At 52.1% G+C, this 23,671-nt stretch overlaps 7 protein-coding genes across 7 annotated transcripts; 3 read left to right on the top strand and 4 right to left on the bottom strand.

Annotated features, from left to right (window-relative positions):
• Positions 1-1,861: 1,861 nt before the first annotated feature.
• On the top strand, positions 1,862-3,595 carry V2A60_001161 (C2H2-type zinc finger protein; the record flags this gene model as incomplete). The annotated part of the gene is made up of 1 exon (XM_083252523.1): positions 1,862-3,595. The coding sequence occupies one exon, from the start codon at positions 1,862-1,864 to the stop codon at positions 3,593-3,595; it is 1,734 nt and encodes a 577-aa protein (XP_083108649.1).
• Positions 3,596-5,512: 1,917 nt separating this feature from the next.
• V2A60_001160 (uncharacterized protein) lies at positions 5,513-7,926 on the top strand (the record flags this gene model as incomplete). The annotated part of the gene is made up of 4 exons (XM_083252522.1): positions 5,513-6,061; positions 6,459-6,786; positions 6,854-7,465; positions 7,523-7,926. 4 exons carry the CDS (start codon positions 5,513-5,515, stop codon positions 7,924-7,926), a joined length of 1,893 nt encoding a protein of 630 aa, XP_083108648.1.
• Positions 7,927-8,275: 349 nt separating this feature from the next.
• Positions 8,276-11,927, bottom strand: V2A60_001159 (Mad3/BUB1 homology region 1-domain-containing protein; the record flags this gene model as incomplete). The annotated part of the gene is made up of 3 exons (XM_083252521.1): positions 8,276-10,386; positions 10,439-10,844; positions 10,941-11,927. The coding sequence occupies 3 exons, from the start codon at positions 11,925-11,927 to the stop codon at positions 8,276-8,278; spliced, it is 3,504 nt and encodes a 1,167-aa protein (XP_083108647.1).
• A 394-nt stretch (positions 11,928-12,321) lies between these two features.
• Positions 12,322-13,867, bottom strand: V2A60_001158 (enolase acuN; the record flags this gene model as incomplete). The annotated part of the gene is made up of 5 exons (XM_083252520.1): positions 12,322-13,117; positions 13,171-13,221; positions 13,274-13,365; positions 13,432-13,685; positions 13,744-13,867. The coding sequence occupies 5 exons, from the start codon at positions 13,865-13,867 to the stop codon at positions 12,322-12,324; spliced, it is 1,317 nt and encodes a 438-aa protein (XP_083108646.1).
• Positions 13,868-15,156: 1,289 nt separating this feature from the next.
• Positions 15,157-16,027, bottom strand: V2A60_001157 (pre-rRNA-processing protein PNO1; the record flags this gene model as incomplete). The annotated part of the gene is made up of 3 exons (XM_083252519.1): positions 15,157-15,714; positions 15,760-15,902; positions 15,955-16,027. The coding sequence occupies 3 exons, from the start codon at positions 16,025-16,027 to the stop codon at positions 15,157-15,159; spliced, it is 774 nt and encodes a 257-aa protein (XP_083108645.1).
• A 1,007-nt stretch (positions 16,028-17,034) lies between these two features.
• On the top strand, positions 17,035-18,736 carry V2A60_001156 (mitochondrial distribution and morphology protein; the record flags this gene model as incomplete). Its single annotated transcript, XM_083252518.1, has 2 exons — positions 17,035-17,266; positions 17,322-18,736. The coding sequence occupies 2 exons, from the start codon at positions 17,035-17,037 to the stop codon at positions 18,734-18,736; spliced, it is 1,647 nt and encodes a 548-aa protein (XP_083108644.1).
• A 966-nt stretch (positions 18,737-19,702) lies between these two features.
• On the bottom strand, positions 19,703-20,868 carry V2A60_001155 (translation initiation factor eIF3 core subunit j; the record flags this gene model as incomplete). Its single annotated transcript, XM_083252517.1, has 4 exons — positions 19,703-19,718; positions 19,772-20,466; positions 20,549-20,643; positions 20,847-20,868. 4 exons carry the CDS (start codon positions 20,866-20,868, stop codon positions 19,703-19,705), a joined length of 828 nt encoding a protein of 275 aa, XP_083108643.1.
• Between the last annotated feature and the right edge of the window lie 2,803 nt (positions 20,869-23,671).

Here is a 23,671-nt window from a genome sequence, read left to right as displayed (position 1 = left end):
ATTATTACCTTGTCATGTGTGAGCCATCGCTGTTGAGATGTAGCCTGCGAGTCATTGAACTTCTACTTTTTGTCAACTGGTCTTGAAGTTGGCCATGGACAAGGGCATGATGGTTTCAAACAGGGAATCGGCTTCCCCTTGTAGATACGAGCTATGTGTACCAGTATGATTTCTTCCAGAGCATGGGGGCTGTGCGACAAGCTGTTTATGCCCTCGCCACCCAGCCTCGCCAGCGCGGTTTGGAGTTGGCAGCCTTGCCGGTTGCTCACAAGCAGTCCAGCCACAACTGCGGTGGCAGCCAGGAACAGTTGGTGGCCGTGTCCGCCATATTGGCCCTGCTGACGCTGGTGCTAGGCCAGGGTCAGCGACGCGCTATGCCTATCTATCACTTTGCTGGGCGCAATGTTTGTTTGGCTGGTCCACTGACTGCGCCTCAGGCTGGACGCGCGGCGGAATCAGAAGAGAGTAGGAAAGGCATAGGAGCGCAAAAGATGTTCTAGGGAGAGTGGCTTGTACTTTAGTGGATTCCAATGATGATACATAGGTGAGCAAGGTACCAGGCGCGACTGCTAGTTACTGAGGTGTTGGCTTCCAACCTCGACAACTCACCAGCCAGTGAATAATCTGTTCAGATAGTCAAGTAGTACTCCGCACTCAGCAGTGCAGCTGCCTGCACCACAGCAAGCTCCTTCACGTCCAAACTACTACCAGGCAAGCGAGAAAGTCGGTGCACTGCTCAAGAAAAAGAAGAAGAAGTAAATGCTTCGTATCATTGACGACAAATGATGCGGACTGAGAGGGCAGCACCCTGGTTGAGTGCCGGGCAGTGTAATCGGTGGTGGGCCACCAGCTGGCCACCCCCTGCAGTCAGTAGGTACCTTCCTCCCTCTCCCTAATACTCAAGTGGTAAAGCCAAGCAAGATACCTACCTCAATACAACGGCACCACGAGTTACTGTTAGAAGCCGAGAGAGATGGACAATGACGACGGAACGACCACCCAGCCAGCCACAAAATATGTTTTGCAACAGGTATGTGATCAATGGGACGCCGAGGCATGTTTCGCCTACAACGTCAGTGCCATATTAGCAACTACTTATGTTTTCGACAGCATCTTGGTCTTGCAAGTGTACTTCGGCAGCTGGTGCAGGCAAACGGTCCGACATATTCTGACGGCCGCCAATTCGTAACTATAGTTCACACCAGCAAGAGCTTGTAAGCAAAATGGTATCGCACCCTCAAGAAATATGCCCGTGCCTGTGTCCCAGCAACAGCCTCGCCACACCGGCACTTCCCTCGGGCTTCCTACTGCGCTTCCCTTGCTTGCGCTGTGCTGCACAGCGCTCACGAGTGACGTCCCACCCAGTCCGCCCCCCAGCCAGCTCCCAGGCGCCAGCCCTGCTTAGCGGCTTTCTGCCCAGTACCCAGCCCCAGTAACCGTCGCCTCTTCTTCCTCCTCCCCATCGTCACTAAAGGTGTTGCTCTTCACCTACATCCAACGCGCCACTACCCGACCTCTTGTTCCAAATATCCTCCTCGTTGCCCATTCATCGACACGACCTCGACGACTCGTCTCGCTTGCCACCATTTGTACGTGCTGCAACCGACTAGTCGCATTTCCTTCTGACGTGCATCCCGTGCGCGAGTCAACCGGTCCGGTAGGCCAGAAAAAATTAATCATCTACCTTATTCTAGCTCTCGCCACGTTCATCAGCCACACGTTCGTTTCGCTTTGCCAAAAAAAAAACACTAGAGAGCGGACGACATGCCCGCTTGATGTCCTGCTCTGGCGTGTGTCACTCGAATGCTTTCTGCGCTTCTTTTTTCCGCCGCGCTGTACTGTTTTCTCGGAGTTGAGTCTTATGGCATCGACTGGAGGCGACATTGACGCCACATCTGCTCTTTCTACCGTGCCTCCCCCCCAGACTTCTCTGCCCGACGCTCCCCCTTCTGATCCGGCTGCTCGGGCAGGCACCAAGCGACAGCGCGACCGCGATTCGCCATCTCTGAACTCGCCATCTGGTCGAGCCGATCCTCTCGAATCCCCCGCAAAGGCCGCTCGCATTGCTTTGGCCGGCGTGCACGCCCCTGTACAATTGACCGGCGCGGCAGCCATAGAAGACCTCCAACGTTGGAAGCTCCAAGAACGGGACAGTCTCATAATAGCACTATCAACAACGGAGAACCCGAGCCACAAAGTCTTGACTTCACTCATGTCAGGTGGAATCGAACCAATGAGCCGCCCAACAGACGCACCGCATTTTGCGCCCACGGCTGACATGGAGCCGGCAGCCAAAGCGGCCAGCGCCCTCGCCGCCGCAGCCAACAGTGCTGCTCGCCTGGAAGAGACCGTCACCGACAACACCTCGGAACAAACATCAAATCCCGCTGCGCCACAGCTTGTCGCCAGCCCAGGCCCCATGGACGTTGATGAAGGAAAGCATCTCACCCCCGAGCATGTTGATGGTCAAGAAGGTCGACATCAAACCGGGCCTATGCCATACCCTAGCTCATCCTTCACCACTCCTCATATTGGTGAAAGCCACAGGGGACTGACCTACCCCTTGCCATCACCTGTTCAAGGCTCGCCAACATCGTCGGGCACCAAAAAACACAGGTGCCCCTACTGCAATACCGAATTCACGAGGCACCATAACCTCAAAAGCCACCTGCTTACCCATAGCCAAGAAAAACCCTACGTTTGTACCGAATGTCAAATGCGCTTCCGTCGTTTGCATGATTTGAAGCGCCATGGCAAGCTTCATACCGGAGAAAAACCCCACATCTGCCCCAAATGTGATCGCAAGTTCGCCAGAGGTGATGCTCTGGCGAGACATGCAAAAGGAAACGGTGGCTGTGCAGGTCGGCGATTTAGCCTAGGCAGTTTCGCTGAAGGAGATGAGATGGATGGCAGTTTGGCCGAAGGCGACGATTCTGCAATGTCCGGCATGACCTATGATCACGGCGAAGAGGAGGAGCTGCGTCGACAAAGTCTTCCCACTGGTGGCCACCAGCCCGAGCAATACACGGCGCAGTCGCGCTCATACCCTCCATCCGGGCCCCGACCTGCTGCTAACATGGCCAGCGGACTTTACCCGCCCAATGCGAGCCAAACCCAATCGAGCAACAGCACGGCTTCGTCAGTCCCTAATAGCATGGCCACAGCGCGCACTGGGAATACAAGTGTGTCATCCGCTGCCACTGGAGGTGGGAATACTGGGCTGTACTCGCATAATACCATGACAGAGAGTCCCAAGGCCCTGAGCCCGGCGCTTCCAACCCATGAGCCGCCTGTTCCCGGTCGCCCTCGATCTCCTCAACAAAATCAACAAGCACAGCCTACACGGCGTCAGTCACCACCTCTCGGGCAGAGACCAAAGCTGCCGGGCTTGTCTCACCCTAGCTTCCCCGGCCCCCAAACATCAGCTGGTTACAACCATGCAAGATCCCCAGCAGAGTCTAACATGTTCGCTCAAAGCGACCCAAGTGTCTGGGCCTATATCCAGTCTATGGAAGAGAAAGTCAAGGGTTTGGTTGAAGAGGTGGATACTCTTAAGAAACGCGTTGAATTGCTTGAGTCTGGCGCCGGCAATTGAACTAGTTTGGTTGGCTGATCGCCTATCTGTATCCGTTTATGTGCATGCAATACAAAAAAGCAGCTGGGGGGCCTGACGGTCAGCAATCGTTAAGCGCATGGAGACGACACGTTTTAAGAATGGGAAAATGGCGTTATAGGACGATGGTTTGATTTAAGGTCTGCGTTGTGTTCCTGCGCAAAGCTATGGGACCACGAACAGATGATATCTTCCTTATGATCGATTTCGATATGTTGTATTATATACGCTGCTGCTGCCGTTCTTAGATCTTACTCCCATCGGGACAGGTCAGGCAGAGCAAAGCTGAAATGTTGATTTCATTATTTTACCTTCGGTCTCGTGAAAGCTATCCCAATACGAGGGATACCCGTCATGGCCCAGGTCCGAATCCTGTAGGCAATGCCATTTGAACTCAATGCTTTGTGTCTGCAAAAGGCTGTCGGTTTTGTGGCTGCTTATTAGGTACATAGGTAGGTACTAACAGCGCCTACCAATTTCACGTGCTAGTTTACCTACCTAGGTACCTAGGTAGGTACAAGCTCCCAACGTCATTGTTATCCGTACCCAGGTGGCTTACTGGTGCGCCGTCCACTTATGCCGTTCAAGGGAGTCAAAGGCAGCGAGGAAATTTCGGCAACTTTTCCTTTCCAATTGCCTGAACCTTCAGTGCATATACTCGGGCAAAGATTCCGGCGCTGATCGTGCGAGCGCTCTCTCGCAATCAACAGGGCCACTGCAAACTTGTGTTGAGCTCTGGTTATTGCGGGAGCCCTGTAACGCTACCCGCCACCCACCCCTCATAGCCTGTTTGGAACGGCTGCGCTCGTCCGTCTGACTGCAAGACCTCTTTTTCGTCATCCACCGTCGAAAACCGGAACAGTACTCGCTCTGAAAATCAACATGGCTAGCGCATTAATGGGGTTACCTACAAGCGGTATGTATTCTTGACGCAGAGGGCGAACATTTGATGAGCCGCGCTGCCGGCGTCTTCTGAGGCTTCTGCCCGCTGTGCTATGGACAGAGCAGCTGGTCACCCCCCCCCCCGACGAGGGGCTTGGAGTTTACATACAGAACGAAATGCTAACTTGAAGGATTGCCCATAGCTACCCATGACGACTTGGGCAAGCTTCAAACTGTCCCAAACCCGGAAAACAGTAATAGAACGGTACTTGGCAATGTCAAGCCACTCGTTGTCCATCGAAAACTGTTCACTAATTCAAGATGCAGGACGCAAAAGATTCAGCGCTGTCTCTAACTCGGGAAAGTTCAACATCCGTACTCGGCGCTACTAATAATACCGACGAACATGATTCGAACGGCGATTCGAAATCGTACGCTGATGCTGCAAAAAAACCAGCCGTCAACGGCGTTGAACCGGCCAGGACGAAATACCCAGCGCTTAAGAGCGAGAAGTCCATGAGTAACAGCGAGGCAAATGCCTGGAAAGCCGGTGGCATTCGTTTTGCGCCTTTGCGAGTGCCTCTACGCCGACGTCTACAAACAGCCGCAGTACTCTTCCACTGCATGTCCATTGTCGTCTTGGTCTCTATGTTCTGGTTCACTTGCGCCAATCCTCTCATGTGGCCGATATTGATACCATACCTTTTGCACCTGACTTTTTCTACTGCAGCAGTCGATGGAAAATTGTCCTATCGCTCAGAGTATTTGCGTTCCTTGCGGCTGTGGAAGCTTTTCGCGGGCTACTTTCCTATTCGCCTGCACAAGACCTTCGATCTTGACCCGAAGAGACGATATATACTTGGCTATCACCCGCATGGAATAATTTCTCATGGCGCTTGGTGTTCTTTCGCGACGAATGCCCTTGACTTTCGAGAAAAGTTTCCCGGCATCACAAACAGCATTCTCACTCTAGATTCAAACTTTCGAATTCCATTCTACAGGGATTGGATTTTGGCCATGGGTGTTCGATCAGTCTCAAAAGAATCTATTCGTAATATTCTGAGCAAGGGCGGCCCCAAGAATGATGGTCAGGGTCGTGCTGTTACTATCGTCATCGGAGGAGCTCGCGAGTCTCTTGAGGCGCAGCCCGGCACCCTTCGTTTGATCCTCAGAGGCCGCAAGGGGTTCGTCAAAATGGCACTCCGCAGCGGTGCTGACCTTGTTCCCGTGATTGGCTTTGGCGAGAACGATATCTACGATCAGCTAAGCCCGAAAACCCATCCCTTGGTGCACAAGCTTCAAATGTTTACTCTCAAAGTCTTCAAGTTTACCTTGCCGGCTCTCCATGGACGCGGCCTCCTTAACTACGACGTCGGCCTCATGCCTTATCGCCGGCCTGTCAATGTCGTGATCGGCAAGCCCATCGCAGTGCACTCAGCTCCTGGCCATCAGCCCACATCAGACGAAATCGATTACTATCATGAACTCTATATTCGGGAGCTGGAGAGCCTCTGGGAAACGTACAAGGATCACTTTGTCCCAAGTCGTGTGAGCGAACTGGAGATTGTAAACTAAATTGCCGCTGAACCAATTGTTCAGTTGAGTGCGCTTTTACTATGTCGAGTTGGAGGGATGCCAGATAGCTGCAGCTTTGCTGCAGCCATATTGAGCTGTTTGTTAATGTTGTAGCAGCATATTAATAGCACTTACTACGACAGGACTCAGAATATAAGTTTGAACTTCTATTGAATGCTCGAGCGCGTTATCAAAAACACTACCTGGCGACAAGTGACGTCACATGACACCGCGCGAGAATCGCAAACGCCGCACGCGTGGGTCGCGATTCCACGACCATCTCAAGCACTGGCACAGCATCAGCTAGCCAATCTGTGAGCAGAAATTCCTTGGAACACTGGCGTATCTCAGTATTTTCTCACAGGACATCACTGACGTTGACAGACAGAACATGACACGCTCATCGCCACGCAAAAGGTCTGGTTTGAGCTACAAGGAGGAAGACGATCGGGCAGTGAAGAAGTCGTCCGCAGCCAGCAAAGCTCTGGGATCGCGCAGGTCGGCGGCAACCGAGCGCGCAGTCGAACCCCAGCCGAAACGCAAAATCTCAGACGACAGCGCACCAAAGACGAAGCCCGCAGCCGAGGCACCACAGCCCAAAAAGCGCAAGACAGCCAAGGGAAAAGACGAGGACACGATGCCGCTAGGAAACCGCACCGCTGTCTCGTCACTGAAGAAGGCAATGTACATTGGTGCTCACGTGAGCGCGGCTGGTGGTATGACTGCCCTCTTTCAATCTATGCAGCAACATAGACACGACGCAAACTAAACCTTCACCTCCAGGTGTGAACAATTCCGTTACGAACGCCGTGCACATTGGCGCGAACTCGTTTGCGCTCTTTCTCAAGTCACAGCGCAAATGGGACAACCCGCCTATTACCTCCGAGGCAAAAGATCTTTTTATTAGTGGCTGTTCGCACCATGGCTACAAAGCAGCAGAGCACGCCCTCCCACACGGCTCATATCTCGTCAACCTCGCGCAGTCGGATCCAGCCAAAGCGACACAGGCTTACAACGCGTTTCTTGATGACCTCATCCGTTGCGAGCAGCTCGGGATCAAATTGTACAACTTCCACCCTGGCTCCACACTTGGCGACAGCCGCGATGCTGCCATCGGGCGCATAGCGGCGCAGCTCAACAAGTCGCACAAGGCCACGAGCAGCGTCATCACAGTCTTGGAGAATATGGCTGGTAGCGGCAATATCATTGGCTCGACCTGGGAAGACCTGCGTGATATCATTGCTCTAGTTGATGACAAGTCACGCGTCGGCGTGTGTATCGATACATGCCATGCTTTCGCCGCCGGCCACGACCTGCGCACGCCAGAGACGTTCAGCAAGACGTTCGACGCGTTTAACAAGATTGTCGGTATCAATTACCTTAAAGCGTTCCATTGTAAGTGAATATCAAGGTCGACGGTTGCTTTCATCATGCTCACATTGTACACGACAGTAAATGACAGCAAGGCGCCCTTTGCCTCTAACCGAGACCTGCACGCCAATATTGGCACCGGCTTTCTCGGCTTACGTGCCTTCCACAGTCTCATGAACGAAGACGGCTTCTGTGGCATGCCCATGGTTCTTGAGACGCCCATTGACAGAAAGGACGCCAACGGCAAGACCATTGAGAACAAGCAGGTCTGGGCCGACGAGATCAAGCTCCTCGAGAGCCTCATCGGCATGAATGCTGAAAGCGAAGAGTTTGTAGCGCTAGAGAAGGAGCTCAAGGAGCGTGGTGCGACGGAGCGACGGCGAATTCAGGACCAAGTTGATAAGAAGGGTGCCAAAAGCGGCGGTAAAAAGACTGCAGCAGGGAAGAAGAAGAAGTCTGCGAATACTGATGATGAGAGCAACTGAAAGGAGACATGTATGAAGAGTTACATCCTTGTGTCTGACGAAGGCTCCGGGTCGGTCACACGTCTATCAAGACACATGTACGGGTAGCTGAAAGCAAACTCAAACACAAAAATACATCATGGATTGAACATTCACACAGTGTTTGTCTATAGGCATCCTGACTTGTCTTTCGCTCATTATCAAGGACGTATGAAATAATGAAGTATGAATTGATGTGGTATCATAAACAGAAATGCCTCAGTAAGTTGCTCAACTCCGTATACAACAAAGCAGTATGAATTTGGAAAAAAAAAAGACAGATCAGCCAAATCAGCCAAATCTATCGTTAAAACCTGCAACGGTCCGGCGGCTATTTTCTCATCTTGGTATAGTTCTCCAGCTTGACAATGAGGCCCTTGAGTCCGACACCTCTGTCGCTATTCGCCTCGAGCCACGCCTCCATGCGCTCTCGTATCATCTTCATCGACTTGAGCACAGGCATTTTACCGCCCTCTTCGCCGGCAACAAAGGAAGAAGGATTAAGCAGCACTTCAAAACAGTCAGTCCAAATGTCTGTTTGCCAGTAGCGCTTGAGGCCTTCACGAAGTTTATATTTGCGACCTTTGCCGATGCCGCCGCTATCGCAGCGTACTGTCTCAATGTATTTACCGAACAGCAGACAGTGAATGGTGCTCGCAAGCCCATAGTAATCAATCTGCCACGTCCAGGGCCGCGCTTCTCGCATCTCAGAGCAGTCCTGATCAGTTGTCTTCCAGTCGGCAAAGAATTCGACGTGCGGCACAAAGGCCCGCATGTCGATTCCACGACCAAAATCAATCAGCGTAATGCCTCGCGCGCCCCAGCCGCCGCTACCATCCGCCCGCCATTTGTTGGAAAGAAGCGAGGTGCTCGAAAGCTCATCTAGGCGAAGCAGGCAGTTGTCGGCCTTCAGGTCGCCGTGGCAGAGCTGCTTGGCGTGGAGACCTTCAACAGTACGCATAAGCTCAATGGTAAAGAACATGACAAGAAGTTCATCCATTACGCCAGAGCATTCATAACGAAAGTGGTTGACCACGTCAAGCAGAGTACCGTTGGGGTGATAGGGCAGAAACAGAAATGCCTCATCACGATACAGGTGAAGCTCGTGGGCATATGAGAGGGATGCCGAGACGCGGTGCTGAGGCCCTAGACGAGCATGCGAAAGCCGCATCATGTAGAATTCCCACGGACTCGGGGGGCTCTCCATTTTCAAGGCTTCTAGGCTGGCCCGCTGGCTGATAGCAAACGCGCCTTTACCCATGACGGCCACTGCATTCTCATCGCCAGCTGGCTCTTCTGGATTTGAATTGACAACAAGATAGACGGGAGCAAATGCACCAGCCCCAAGTTCTCTCTTCAGCGTATAGGATGCATCAACATTAGCAAACTCGAGAACGACTTGGGGCGGAAGTGACGCGCCACGCTCGCTACTTGTCTTGCCTGGCTTGCTGTTGAGTGCCTTGACAAACTTGCGGATAGCACCACTGCGATCAGACTGGTCGTGTCGCTGGTCATAAAAACCGGCGTAAGAGCTCAGGGGAGGTTGAATATTAGCCAGGATTTCAGTGCGTACATTCGCATCCATGGGGTTGCACATGACATCGTGGATAATAGGGCCTTTTCTAGGCAGCGCCTTAGCTGGCTTTGCTGAAAGAGGGGCAGGCTTCTGCTTGAGCGCCGTAGCAATCTTGGGCACCGCGAAACTATCGTCAGGAATTTCCTGAAGCGGACTACTGAGCGGCTCCAAATCAGTGTGGAAACGGCCTGCCGCTTGGTGATCTTCCCGTCTGCACGGGGTCTTGAAATGATCGACACGATTTTCATAATCTTCATCCAGGTCGAGAGAGATTTCGGTTCGCTCCGTGATTGGTGTCATAAACGGCAGTCTGTTGTTGGCCACCTCGGCCGCATCTCTATACGGACGTGTAGGAGGGTCGTAATCCTCGGGCGGAATAGGAACAAAGACTGTCCTTGTCAGTAAGGACGAGTTTTCCTCGGTGGTATGCTGTCCATTAATTTCTTCCATTGTTTCATCGTCCCTCGTAGGATCCAAAGTCTGCGGGGTGACGTCTTCATGTTGAGCGTCGGCCGCATCAGATGTATAGTTGCTTTCGCCGTTTATGTCCGGAACTTGCCTTTGAGCCGAAAATTCTGACCATTCGCTCAGACTCTTGGCGTCAGTCATCTCCTCATCCCCATTCTCGCTTGGGGCGACGTTCTGAGTCGCCACAGTACTTTCCGCATCAGTAGTGTAGTCGCCATCTGATTCGTACTCGTACTCATCCGCGCTCTCGTTCAGATTCTCGACAACAGGTTTGATTGGAGCATTAAAGATGTCATATATGTCGTCCGTCGCTGCCCTTGTATGCAGGGTCATTGTCGGCTCGGACGTGTTTCGTTTCTTCATCTTCGGTCTTGACGGTGAATCCAACTTGGCTTTGACTTTCCCATTGTTAGTCTTTTGATCATGAATTTCCTTAAGCCCAGCACTCACTAATTTGGGTCTCGTTGATATCCATGGGCTTCTTCTTCTTGCCAGGCTTGTGCACATGAGATTGCTGTAGCATGGCACCATTCTCGTCGTATATAACGGTGTCCCGGTGTATAACTAATTTGCTGATTTCTTCAATCTCATCCAGCTGCATATGAATATTCTCATCCATCTGCGTGGGGGTCACGCCTCGAACCTTCTCCATCTCATCGTCCTCCCATGCACAATCTAACCAGCCGCAATTCGCCGCTCTGATCTCTTCAAAGCTGACTTCTGTGCCAGGGTCGTCTGGTGTAGGGTAAAGCGCTGCGAGATCGACGAAAATATACTCCTTCTTCCCTGTCTGAGGGTGTACTGTCACTTGATGTTTTGAAGGAACAACAACGATGTTTTGTATTTGAGCAAGAGACTGCGTTCACAAAGTACACATTAAAATAATACATTAGTCCTAATTGGCCATCAATGGGAAGAATATACAGGGGGTTGCAATGGAAGGACAGCTTACCGTATCTCTAAACACCGCCATCTTTGCTGCAACTGCAGGCTTCTTGCCACCCGCCTTCAATGTCTCGCCGACCCAAGGCCTCGCTTCCATTGTGTTTTCCTTCTTGCGGTCCGAGAGGGACCCGATCGTCTCCCAACCTTTTGACCCCTCCTCGCGAGAGGAGAGCGCGGGGGGCTTGGCGTCCGCATCTGCGAAAATGGCCAACTTGGATTTCGCTGGCTTTGATGATCCGCTAGCACTGCTTGTAGGTCGCGGGGCCTGGGGGTCTGCGCGGGCAGCGGCAACAAACGGGTCAACCTTTGCAGCCAGTGCTGGGCGAATGCTGGGTAGAGCCGGTGATGAAGGCGCATTGACTGCTTCGGGTACTTGTGCTTGCCTTTCCTCAAACTCTTTGAATTTGCGAAGCAGTCGCTGGACTGGGCGAGCTTCACGCTCAATCCCTAACTTATATACCTCTTCGCTCTGCGCCCATCGGCCCGCACCTTCGAGCCATGCAGCATATTCTTCGTAAAACAAGGCTAGGCCCTCGCCGATACCATGACGGGACAGAAACATGTACGTCTCGCGTGGGGTGTCTGCAAAGAATTGGATGTAGTACAACCAGAGCTTCAAATAGCGCGGGTCGTTCTTATACTGTAATGAGCCGATAAAGGCCTTGGTCGCTCGCTCGAGCAACGTGTGGAGTTGCGATTGGGGTGTAGCTTGCGCAGAGGGGTATGCGTCCAGCGTCCAGCGCACGTATCTGTCATAGACATCGAGGGGGTCGTCAGACTCGGAAATACATTGCACCTCCGCCTCATACTCTGCGCGGATGCAGTCGTTAACATTCCTGGTGTCTGTAGGAGTAGGTGTTGAAAGGCCTTGTAGCGGTGCAGGTGAATATAGTGCATGAAGCTTCCTGGCTGAGCGACCGCCAGGAAGTGACTGAATGTTTTCCTTTTGATCCTCGATCACGTCAAAATTGATGAGCTCCTCCGAGGGCGCCATGATGATACGCGCGTGAACCAGAAGGTGACTTCGACGTCGAGTTTGCTGTTGGGTTAGTGTAGCCTTCAAAAGGGTATTTTAGAGTGGAAAACAATGCACATTCTACTCAACTAACTGTGCTTGCAAGGTAGTGTCGTGTTTTTGTCCCCTGGCGGCCTGTTGCTGTGGTGATGCTAGTTGCACCCCTGGCCCACCCACCACCCTTGCACAACAGCTACTACAATTCACAATTACTCTTCATGGGTCACAGTACTTAGTACGATATCTAGAAAATCTCATCTTGTTTTTGTCCATATACTGGACTAGCGTACCATTCGTAAACTAATCAGTTTTTTTATTTTTGAGTATACCCATGGCCCATGATGTCATTTAGCTGCACTGCGTAATCGCAAAGTTACTGGTTAACAGAGTTGCGGAAGTTGGCACCGGCGTAGACGGCCAGGTCACCAAGCTCCTCCTCAATACGGAGGATCTGGTTCAGCTTGGCAAGACGCTCAGAGCGGCATGGGGCACCAGTCTTGATCTCTCCGGAGCGGATGCCAACGACAATGTCAGCAATGGTGACATCCTCAGTCTCGCCAGACCGGTGAGAAACCATGACACCCCAGCCGTCGGCGTAGGAGTCCTTGGCGGCCTGGATAGACTCAGTCAGGGTGCCGATTTGGTTAACCTTGAGAAGAAGGGCATTGCAAGCCTTGAGCTCGATAGCCTTCTTAATGCGGAGAGGGTTGGTAACAGTCAGGTCGTCACCGACAATCTGGATGTCCTGGGTCTTGTAGAAGTAGCTCCAGGCCTCCCAGTCGTCCTCGGCGAAGGGGTCCTCAATAGACACAATAGGATACTTCTTGCACAGCTCGCTGTAGAGAGCGGCAAGCTGTTCGTATGTGAGCCACTTGCTAGGGTCGCTCTCCGGGTTCTTGAAGTCAAGATCGTATTTCTTCTCCTCGGTCTTGTAGAACTCGCTAGAGGCGACATCCATAGCAATCTTGATCTTGCCGGTGTAGCCAGCCTGTTCGATAGACTCCATGATAAGGTCAAGAGCCTCGTCAGCGGTCTGAATATCAGGGGCAACACCACCCTCATCACCGACATTGCCGGCAGATTGGCCATACTTCTTCTTGGCAAGGGCCTTGAGCTTCTGGTAGACCTCGGCGCCCTGGCGCATGGCCTCGGTGAAGCTGGCAGCCTCACTATCACTGAGTTAGTTTGCAGTTATGAAGATGACTCGACTCGAAGCACATACGAAGGAACAATCATAAACTCCTGGAAGGCGAGACGGCCACCGGCATGGGAGCTGAATGGCGGTTAGTGATATTGTAACTGACTCGGTCATTTTCAAAGCTCACCCGCCGTTGAGGACGTTCATGAAAGGAACTGGGAGAACGTAGGGCTTCTTGGTACCTGCGAGGTCGGAAATGTGAGCGTAGAGGGGAACTCCCTAGGGTGGTCATGTTAGCCTGCGATTCGGTATCGTCCTGTGAGTTTACTGGGCAAGTGTGTTTACCTTCTCCGCGGCGCCAGCCTTGGCGACAGCCAAGGAAACACCGAGGATGGCGTTGGCGCCTAGCTTTCCCTTATTTTCGGTGCCGTCGATTGAGTTGAGGAACTCGTCAACCTTAGACTGGTCCTTGACATCAAGGTTCTCCTTGATCAGGGCAGGGCCAATGACAGTGTTGACGTTGGCGACGGCCTGGGAAACACCCTTGCCAGCCCACTTGGTCTTGTCGCCATCGCGGAGCTCAACAGCCTCGTGTTGGCCTGTGACGTCCGGTTACAACGTGGATTCGGTAAGAGGAGGGGAATGGTCGGGACGAACCGGTAGAGGCGCCAGAGGGGACGATAGCCCGGTGCAAGCCGGTTTCAGTGACAAGGTCGACCTCGACGGTGGGGTTTCCACGAGAATCGTAGACGGAACGAGCGTGAACCTTGGTGATAGCCATTTTTGACAGTGGAAACGGCTTCGTTGTTGTTCTGCGGTACAAAATTGGTCAGTGGTTTGTTTGGCGGGAAGCTTGAAGGGGAGCCCCGCGATTGGGCGGGAATGAGGAGCGCACGGCAGTGTGCAGGCATTTGAGAGACGAAAAATATGCTAGAACATCCCCAGTAAGTAGAGCTGGCTACCACTAGATATTGTTGCGTCCATTGTGCTTCGAAAAGTAGCTACCCGAGAATATGCCTCAACAAACAACGGTCTTTTGCAGAGCTCAGGATGAGCTCATATGGCGGGGCAGCCAACGAGGTGCAACATGGGCGTCTTGGTAAGATGCGAGGGAAGTATTGAAAGGCACCGAATTAGAAGGAACTAACCGTGGGATTGTACTGATAGAGATCGATCCTGAAACCTCGGGTACAGGTATAAAAGATGGTGAGGAAGAGCAAATGTTGGGAGGGAAAAGGTTTCGAGAATGGTCAGGAAGCTCTTTATCAGCCAGTGGCCACGGAGGGGCGAGGGAGGGGCAACACGCAACATGCAGCTGAGGTAAAGCCAGTGCCCGGTGCAACCAGTGGGCACTGATTGTTAGTGGGAAGCCAGTGGGCGGCGGCACCTTGCCATCTTCGCCCATCATCCACCAGCTTCACGCAGATGCGCGCCGCTTGTATGAGAGAGTGGGTCTGCTTCACCTCAGCATTTCAAACAGGTCAGGGTTAGACAAAGCGCGGAGACTTGACGCTCCCAGCCAAAGAGCCTTGGCGATCTCGCTGCTTGCGACCGCGACTGGCCAGTCCATCTCCCAAAACCAAAGGAGACTCGGATCTCTCAGTATCGCGGTATTTGCGCAGCTCTTGATTAGCTCACGCAGTTTGTGTAGGATCCTCCAACCACAGCCAGGACGGTTCTACTTATGCTTACATCTAGGGCCTAGACATGGTCGCTCGCCGCAGAAAATCGCTCGCCGCATCGGCCCTTTTGGGGTAAAAAGGCGCACCCTCCCCATGTCTGATGATAGTTGTATAACTCATTGCTATGGATAGCATTTCACATAAATCATACGTAACATTCGCCAAATGGACCGCAATCCCTCGAGCGCGGTTTGCCCGTCGCCGCTGGTGTCGCAGCCGGCTCGTTAAGCGGCTGCGTCGAACAGGCATTCTACATATGGTATTCAATACTTTTTGTATTCATGTCATCAGTCTATACTGCCATCTAGATTCTTCCTCCCAGTAAATGTCACACTCCAGAACGCCGTTATATCGCTTTCGCAAAAATTATTCCATGCTATGTTGTCTTTTAGAATCGCTCCTTCATGCGCGCTGCCACTGTGCGCAGATTGCCGTACACCTTTCCTGGAGGCTTTCCTAGAATAAGGCTAACGATAGATTCACGGGCCATGTGAATGTTCTTGAAGCCTCCCAGGATGTGAATCTTGGAGTCAGCCAAGACGACTCGCGTACGGCTTGCGTTTTCGATGGCAAACTTGGTCTTGCCATCCTTGCCCGCGATTCGTCCAATGGCTCGCGCTTGGCTATCTCCATGCATGGTTCGTACATCCTTGATTTCAAACGTCTCGATATAGAGGTCATCCAGACGCAGGAGCGCAATAGCATCGTCGACGTCGAATCCCAGTGTGAACGCTTTGACAAAGTCTTCTCCCTTCTGTAAGGCACCCGAGTCGGCTGTATGTTTTGATGTTCTCAGCTCCACAGTCTTCCGCTTCACATTCATGCGACACTGGAGCTTGAGATGTTCGACGAGGGGAGGGTAGATGGTAGGCCAGTTCTGTTTGAGCGGTGTCATTCGGTGCGGTGGGATGGGAACTTTGCGAGTTTCAACTCGTGTGACGGGGTCCTGGTACAGTTAGATTTGCTTTCCATTCCTAATAAATCGACATACAATATCCTTGGCGGGAGCAAATCGAGGTCGGCCCTCTTCGTCGATGGCCATGGATTCGTCGACCTCGGTGTCTTGAGGAATCATGAACTCTTCCTCGCCAGTCATAGCTTCGGAAGCGTCAAGAATAAATTCGTCTTGGCCATCTAGATAAACTGTCAGCGGAGCGACTTCAACCCTCCGCAAATTTCTGCATACCCTGCTCAACGACATTTGCTTCGATAGGAAGCGGGGCTTCATCAGCCTGCTTCAGGGCGGTTGGCGCGGGCATGGTGAGTTATTCGAGTCTTTCGACGAGTCAACCAGGGATTTTGTTAAATGGCTTATTTTCGACACTAAGCAGTCTCGTATCCGTGGAGTTTAGTATATTCGCCGGGTTGAAACCTGAAGCGGGCGAAAGAGGTTCTCACACGATCGCTGGTAATCTTTTCCACACAGGCTTGCCAAAATTTCTAGTGGGCTCTTCCAGCTTATCGATTGGATAATCATAATGTACCAACTTGGGTCTAGCGCCGTCGCCATTCGAAAGAGACCAGGTTTCCATAGGTGGTGACTAGCGTGGTGCGAAGTGCTTAACCAAGCTGTGGGTAAAGCGGCGCCGGCACTATAGCGCGTCATGGAATGTGAGATTTGCGACCTGTTACTGGTCCAAGCAGCCCTTGGCCTCTGGCAAGCTGCACTCATCCAGATCTTTGGTGTCGGAGTCATCGCTTCTCACACTGCGGCGTCTTCGCTATTCGGCTGCGAGCGCAATGATCCGATAATATGTCCAGATATACTCCGTGGTGGCTCGTTGGGGGTCGCCTCGGCGCATCGGGACTGCCATCTACCTCTGCCGCTGGGCTGGGAATATTTCGACAGGCTTTACGGCCGTCGAGGAGCTCCAGACAACATGAGGCCGTCTCATTCTCACTGCCAATCCGTGCGGTCTCTATTCTTTCTCCGCTGTCATACAACAGGCAGGATAATAGAAGCCAGGTACCCCACGGCGCGCAGTTTGGCGCTACCACAATACCATCAGCTCTCAGAACATGTAACTACAACGGTCGATACCCTCATATCGTATGGACACTATCAAGGCGATCATACAGCAGCCATCACCCAAAGGACAGGAACATACGTACGAACGGGACAGAAAGCAAAAACGCAAATCCCGAGCAACCGAAGAGCGATGGCGAAACACAATATGACATCCCAAGCTCAGGGGATTTCCCCAAGATGGAGAGCCAAGCCGAATCATTAGCTGCCTCTGTCTCTAAATATTTGCATTTGCCAAAAATGCCTCATCGCCCTACAAAAGAGGAATTACTAGCTGCAGCAAACGGCTTTTGGGAGCGCTTGAGAGTGCGCTTCAAGTGGATGTCCATTAGAAGTATGCGGCCGTGGAACGCAGATGAATGGGGCGCATTTGTTTCATGGTTCTTATTCGGCCATATTGTTTGGATCCTGGTGGGAACAACGACTTTCTTCTCTCTTCTTATCCTTTCTATCAACACCGTCTTTGCTCAGGGTGAGTCGTGCCTCCTACTCTGGTATCCGATCTTACTAATGGGAATGATTTCTAGAAACCCTCGCGAAATGGATCGGAGACTATTTAACTCAGTCTGCGGGTGTCACCGTCGTATTCGAATCAGCTATTGTTCCCAAATGGGGAGATGGGGTAATCGCATTTCGCAACGTATTCGTCTCTCGTCGTCCAGGACAACTTAAGTCTTCTGTCAGCAAAGGTTCATACAACGAGGCAGCTGCTGCGGCCGCTGGTCGTCAAGCGCAGCTTACTCACTTTGAAGATGCGGAAGACGACGGCAACTATACTCAGTTTGATATGACGATTGCCAACGTCAATGTGACCCTTTCCTTTCTAAATTGGTGGAACGGGAAAGGTCTGCTGAAGGATGTTGAGGTTAACGGAGTGCGAGGTGTGGTTGATCGAACGTCTGTACGATGGCCACTTGTACCTTTGGACCCTTATTCATACAGGCATGAGCATCAGCCAGGCGACTTCGAGATCGAATCGTTCAAGCTTGAGGATTTGCTTGTAACCATACACCAGCCAAACGGCTTTCGGCCATTTTCCGTGAGCATTTACTCATGCGAGTTGCCGCAGTTGCGGAAGCAGTGGCTCTTTTACGATTTCTTGGCTGCTACCCATGTGTCTGGTTCCTTTGACGGGTCTCTCTTCACAATACACCCTCGTCAAGTCCATGGCATTCCGTCTACTCATTACCAAGGAGGACCTATGGACGCTGGTGAATCCACAGCCTGGAAGAAGTCGAGCCGCCTCAGGATAGATGGGCTCAAGATTGACCATCTAAACCGTGGCGTGGAAGGTCCCTTTGGGTGGATATACGAGGGTGATGTTGACATCGTTGCCGACGTCATATTTCCGGCAAAAAATGATGAGAGCCTTACCAAGGTCATGGTTGATTTTTACGATCAGCTCGAAGAAGTCGTCGTGGCCAACAGGAACCGATTCCTTCGCAACACGGTTCGAGAGGAATATACTCAGCCTCTGATGGTCCAATCAGGCCACATATCAGAAGCTGCCACAGCATCGCCGGCCCTGGAGGAGGAACGTCAAGCAACGAATTCAACTACAAGCGACGAGGACCGACGCTTCTTCATCATGGATCTCCGAATCCATCTCAACGACGTAAAAGCCGCGATGCCCCTATTTACCAAAGACATGTCCTATGTCAACCAAGCGCTGGTTCGTCCCATTGTGGCCTACATCAACGCCAAGAAGACGTACATTCCCATATCGTGCCGCATCGTCAAGCGGGTCAGCGATTTTGACGGCTCGTGGACCGTGTTTGACTGCGGTTTGATGGACGACGCGTCCGCCGAGACGTACGAGGCCTTTGCGCAGGACATTGAAGACCGTCACTCGCGCATCCGACGCTTCAAGAAGGTGGGCTTCTGGACCCTGTCACTCGCTGTCCATGCCCTGTTTATGGGTATGGCAGGTAATGTCGTCTAGCTCTTTTGCGTCACGGGAACATGCGTTGACCGGCTACCACGACGAATCTTTCATAAAGAACACATCTACTTTCAGAACGATTGTAGTGGGGAACTTTCGGCGATTTTAGCGTTTGAAACCACTGTTGCTTCATGGCTCTTCTGTAGAAACAGAACCATACAGCGTACACATTCGGCACGGGCGTTTTTCGGTTAGGAGTTTTGTCCCTTTTTTCGGAATATTTTGTCTTTTGTCCTTTTGCCCAGCTTGGCCAATTCTGGGCCGGTAGTGACTTCCTAGTAATGGCCGAATTTAGAGCTTAGGGGGGAGTAAGTACAGAGAGGTGGATAGCATGGATCTGGAGCGAGGAAGCAAGATGTGTCATTTACATTATCCTTATCTGCCACGATGGCCTATGCAGGGTACGGAACAGTCACGGCTTCAATGATACCGTTGAGCAGATATGATTAGAGAGCAAAACAACGCAAAGCATACCAATAGATGGCGTTCGCGAGTGGTACTAGAGGATATATAAAAAGCAGTGATATTAGAAGGCGTTCTGAGGGCTGCTTCTAACAATAAGTAAACGAAATCGGGCAGATGCTAAGAATGCAATGCGAAAATAGGAGCGAAACAAGTTCCCTTCCCGTGATCTCCTTCAGCCATGTCGTGGGTCGTCGTCTCCTCTCCCCCATTTAGTATTTTAGCCCATGTCCTAAACGATAAGAACGCGAGGGAGGTTCTCATCAAAAATCGAGACAAAAGAGGTGAGCGATTCGACAGTAGAGCAAGCTCCGGCAGCTCCGGCAGCTCCAGCAACTCTTGTCCCTCGCCCCTTTCTTTCACCGCAGAGCGACTCTCTTCCTTGGCGCGGCATTTAATAAGAATGGCACCATGCCCGTTCCAAGGAAGCTGTTGGTGTTGTTGAAGAGTTATCGGAGCAGGTCCCAGTCGGCCTGCAGAAATGAGATGAGTCGCGACTTCGCTTCACATGAAGTCGTCACTGGAGATGCTGTTAGTTATATTTGAAAAGCTGTCGCAGTTTTATGTACTCACTCGCCGAAGGCGTCATTATCGTACGTCTCCATATCATTCGTGTTGGCGCGGGTAGTTACGAGCGAAGTCTTGGTCTTGGCAGCCTTGGACTTCTTGCCGGTCTTGTCGGCAGCCTTCTCTTCCTTTTGCTTCTCATTACCAGCGCGGGTAAGGGAGCTTGCGATCTTCTTGATTTGTTCACTTCCCAGTTCCTTAGAGAGTTCTTTGGCAAATTCCTCGAGGAAGTGACAGTAGTGACCCTTCTTGGCGTTGGCAGTAATCACGGGGACAAGCACTTGACGGAGCTGCTCAAACTGTTTTTTGGTCTGTGGATTGAAGATGGGCAGCTTGGCAAGGTCAACAGTGCTGCCGGGATCCTTGGAGTCAACAACGACGTTGGATCCTGGGATGGTCTTGGAACGGTTGTTGCTGATGCCGATGCCATCAAAGAGATCCTCAGCATGGCGAAGATCCGCCTCCTGCTCGGTGCGGCGGAGCCGCGCTCGGCGCTCGGCTTCGTCTTCTTCTTCTTCGTCAGAAGAATCCTCCTCGGCACGCATGCGCGCGCGCTCCTTCTGGTGATCGGCGATGCGTTGGAGTTTCGTTTTTTTGTTCGCAGCATCTTCAACTGCTTTTTTCTCCTTGGCTTCGGTGGCCTTCCTGGCCTTTTCGCGCTCTACTTCGGAATCCTCGGCGGCATCCCAGGAGTCGAGGACCTGAATACCAAATGATTAGCACACACTCTTTATGTATATAACCGGTCAGTTCTCCGGATTGGGTTCGGGATGAGAGTCCTACATCGTCGTCATCCTCTTCGTCGTCAAACTGTCGTCGGCGGGGCGCCGTAGCCACTGGTGAGGTAGAAGGGGTATCGGACTCGCTGTCCTCGTCGTCTAAGGAAATAGCGGTCAGCCAGCTGCATGGCGACGGATGGCATGAAGGTAGACCATTTGAAGGTGATTCTATGCTCCACAAGCGTGCGCCGAGGCAAGAAACCGTATCGCGATGAGTATGCGACGACTTCAGCACTCGGTTTTCGCGCAAAATTCGCGTGCACGAAAAAGGCCACCTAGTCCACGCACGCGATAATACTTACCCCACTGCTTTGCTGGAGGCATGATGATCAACTATCGATTTCTGGGAAGAAAACAAATGCTATGTATACTCTGTTTCTGTCGGGTCGAAAGGCCGGGCTAGGAAGTTGGAACGACGACGAAGCTGGTAGTCGAGGTTGGTGGCCGAAAATGAGGGATCAGTTTTAATTTTCAGCAGCTTGTGGCCTTTTTTTTTTCGCCTTGGTCTTGAGGAGAAATCAGTGGACAGAGGGGTAAGAGTCACCCAACGTGGGTTCGGCTTGGGCCTGGACGGGCAGCCGGTGGCGTCTCCTCAAGGCACTACCTACGTTACCTACCTACCTAGGCACCTAATACCTCTGACAGGCCTTACTACCTGGCATGTACCTACGTTCCCGTAGATAATTTTGGGCTATAATGAACAGCTATTACAAACGTGTTGGAGATAATTCTGGTAGACTATATTGGGACCTTTTCACCATTCTACTGGCTTTGCTCGGTGGTAGACTGCGACTCTGGAGGGATTGGCAGCTTTTTAATATAAGTTGCACTTGGAGTTGCCATGTGCCTCAAGTAACCCCTCCCTCTTTTGTCAGGCATGTGTCGGGCTAGGTCAAAGACGTCACAGCGAGGGGTCAAAATCAAATTACCCCTCCAACGAAAAACGTGAGGCGCGATGTGCCAGCTTACCCTAGAGTGCTCGCCAACGTTTTAACGATCACTTCGGATCCACGGAGCCAGTCCAATGGGACAAAGCTGAACGTGAACAATAATGTCCACGGACGAGTTACTCTTGAGAAGATCACGCACGTGTCGTGGTGCGTTGGATATGGTACGATTTATTTATTGCGTCCTGGAGTCTTGACACTGAATATTGCTGTTGTCCACGATCGGGTTTCAAGAGTTCTTCCCAAGTCTCGGTGATACGATTCATTGACAAGGTAATAACCAGGATGTTGGCTGTTACAGGCGGCATTGCCTAGCCACATCTGTTGGCGTTGAATCGCATTCACTGTTTGTCGACCAGCACCAATTCCCAATTTCCGACGGGCTCTCTGCTAACGGTGGTGCTCGAGACCGAGCGCCGCGCTAAACAGAACAGTGGGTGGCTAGGAAGACGGTCGTTCGTCGGCACACCAGCTTTCTATCACTTTTTCCCCTTCCACCACTCAACGACGCCACCCTCGCTCCGTGTGGCTTTTCCTGGTCTATAATAAAAAAAGCGAACCGGTCCAATAGCTCAGAACCCTACACACGTAAGCCACTGGCCAACGTGGAAAGCCCACCAGTCCGGTAGCCCTGCTAGGCGAGTCCTTGGCACTCCTCCATACCTCTCCATTCCTGTGGATTGGGACGAAGGGCTTCCGTCGAACGAGGCTTGAGAAAGAGAACAAAGCGGACGGCATCAAGAAAAATGGAGAAGGCAAACTCCACGTGATAAAATGCCGGCGATGCCCGTCTACTTTCAGAAACACCAACGAACGACTCGTCCTTAGAAACGAAGCGCAAAATATTATCTTGCGACCATTTGGCAAAGAGAAAAGATGACCCGCGCAACAATCATCTTTTGCCTGCTACTGTTGTCAGTTGTGCAAGCGCAGCCAAGTAAGTTTCTGCCCAGTTGATGATTCGGGCCGTGGTGGTTATGATGAGAGCGAGTGCCGGTCTGCTAACAAGTGCAACCCTACGCATACAGTGGACACTGGCAGCCGCAATCTTCTATTCAGAGGCCGCATGGCCATATCCGACTTCTCAATCAAAGCAGCCCATGATGCATACAAGCCAGAAACGTCGGCAGCGGACAGAGACGCGACAATGGGCGGGAGTTCAACTTGAGGAAAGCACACGAGAGCAACAAGTCGAGGGAGTGACATGGGAGGCCCAACAAATCGAAACACACATGAGCACATATTTGCGTGTACAACTATTAGCAGCAGCACCAATAGACGTCTTGAATACAATACTAATAATTTCCCTACTATCATGCACAAACCTGATTACCAGTTTCGGTGGGTGACTGGGGGTGGTGGAGAAGAACCGGGCATTTGGGCTCACTTTGTGGCGCGTCGGCGTGGCCAGCCAGTGAGAGCCCGCAGCGCTCGCCATGATCGTCGGCCATCGCGACGCATGTGCGGAAAATTGGCTCTGGGCGGTGCGTCACTCCAGCACCCCACCCACCCGACCACACACGACACACCGAGACAAGCAAATAAGCAAGCAAGCAAGCACATATGGCTGCAGCTGCCGCACACGGCCAAGAACTGCCTGCATGGAATATGCCATGGAACAAATGACAGCCGGCATGATCTGTATCATATTATAAACGAGAGTTGTGCCGCCAAATGTCGGTCCCAGTCAACCGGGTTGTGCTAGTCTACGAATAGCAACAGATCATGTCGTGTCCCCCCGCCATTCCTGTTTCCCCAGGTTTCTTTCAGCCCAGCCATGCACACTCTTGGTATTGTTTCGACTGACCGACGGAAGCTGGCCGACAATACCACTCTTCCAAAGACATGATCTCGGCCTGGCAGTGCACTGCGCCGTGCGTCGGACGGAGTTGGTGGCCTGACGGCAAAGGAAATGGATGCGGGTTGCCTGTCCTCATCGGCTACCTACACTACAAATGGTGTGCCAAAAGCTTGACGGCGCGACTACTTACTGATCAAATTTCCGTTCGAATGCAGTTCCAAGTTCCGTCTTTCGCAATGCCCATCTTAAGTTACAGACACACGTAGTTGTTGCACCGCGCACCACACGGTCGCCACCAGCGCCGAAGACCCTGCCATCCTGCCTGCCAGCTCGTCGTGTACGTGCATATCTAGGCCCGAACGATGCTGCTGGATCGACC

This window comes from Cordyceps javanica, chromosome 1, assembly GCF_051103115.1.
Source record: "Cordyceps javanica chromosome 1, complete sequence".
NCBI lineage: Eukaryota > Fungi > Ascomycota > Sordariomycetes > Hypocreales > Cordycipitaceae > Cordyceps > Cordyceps javanica.
This window is presented reverse-complemented; position numbering and strand designations above follow the sequence as displayed.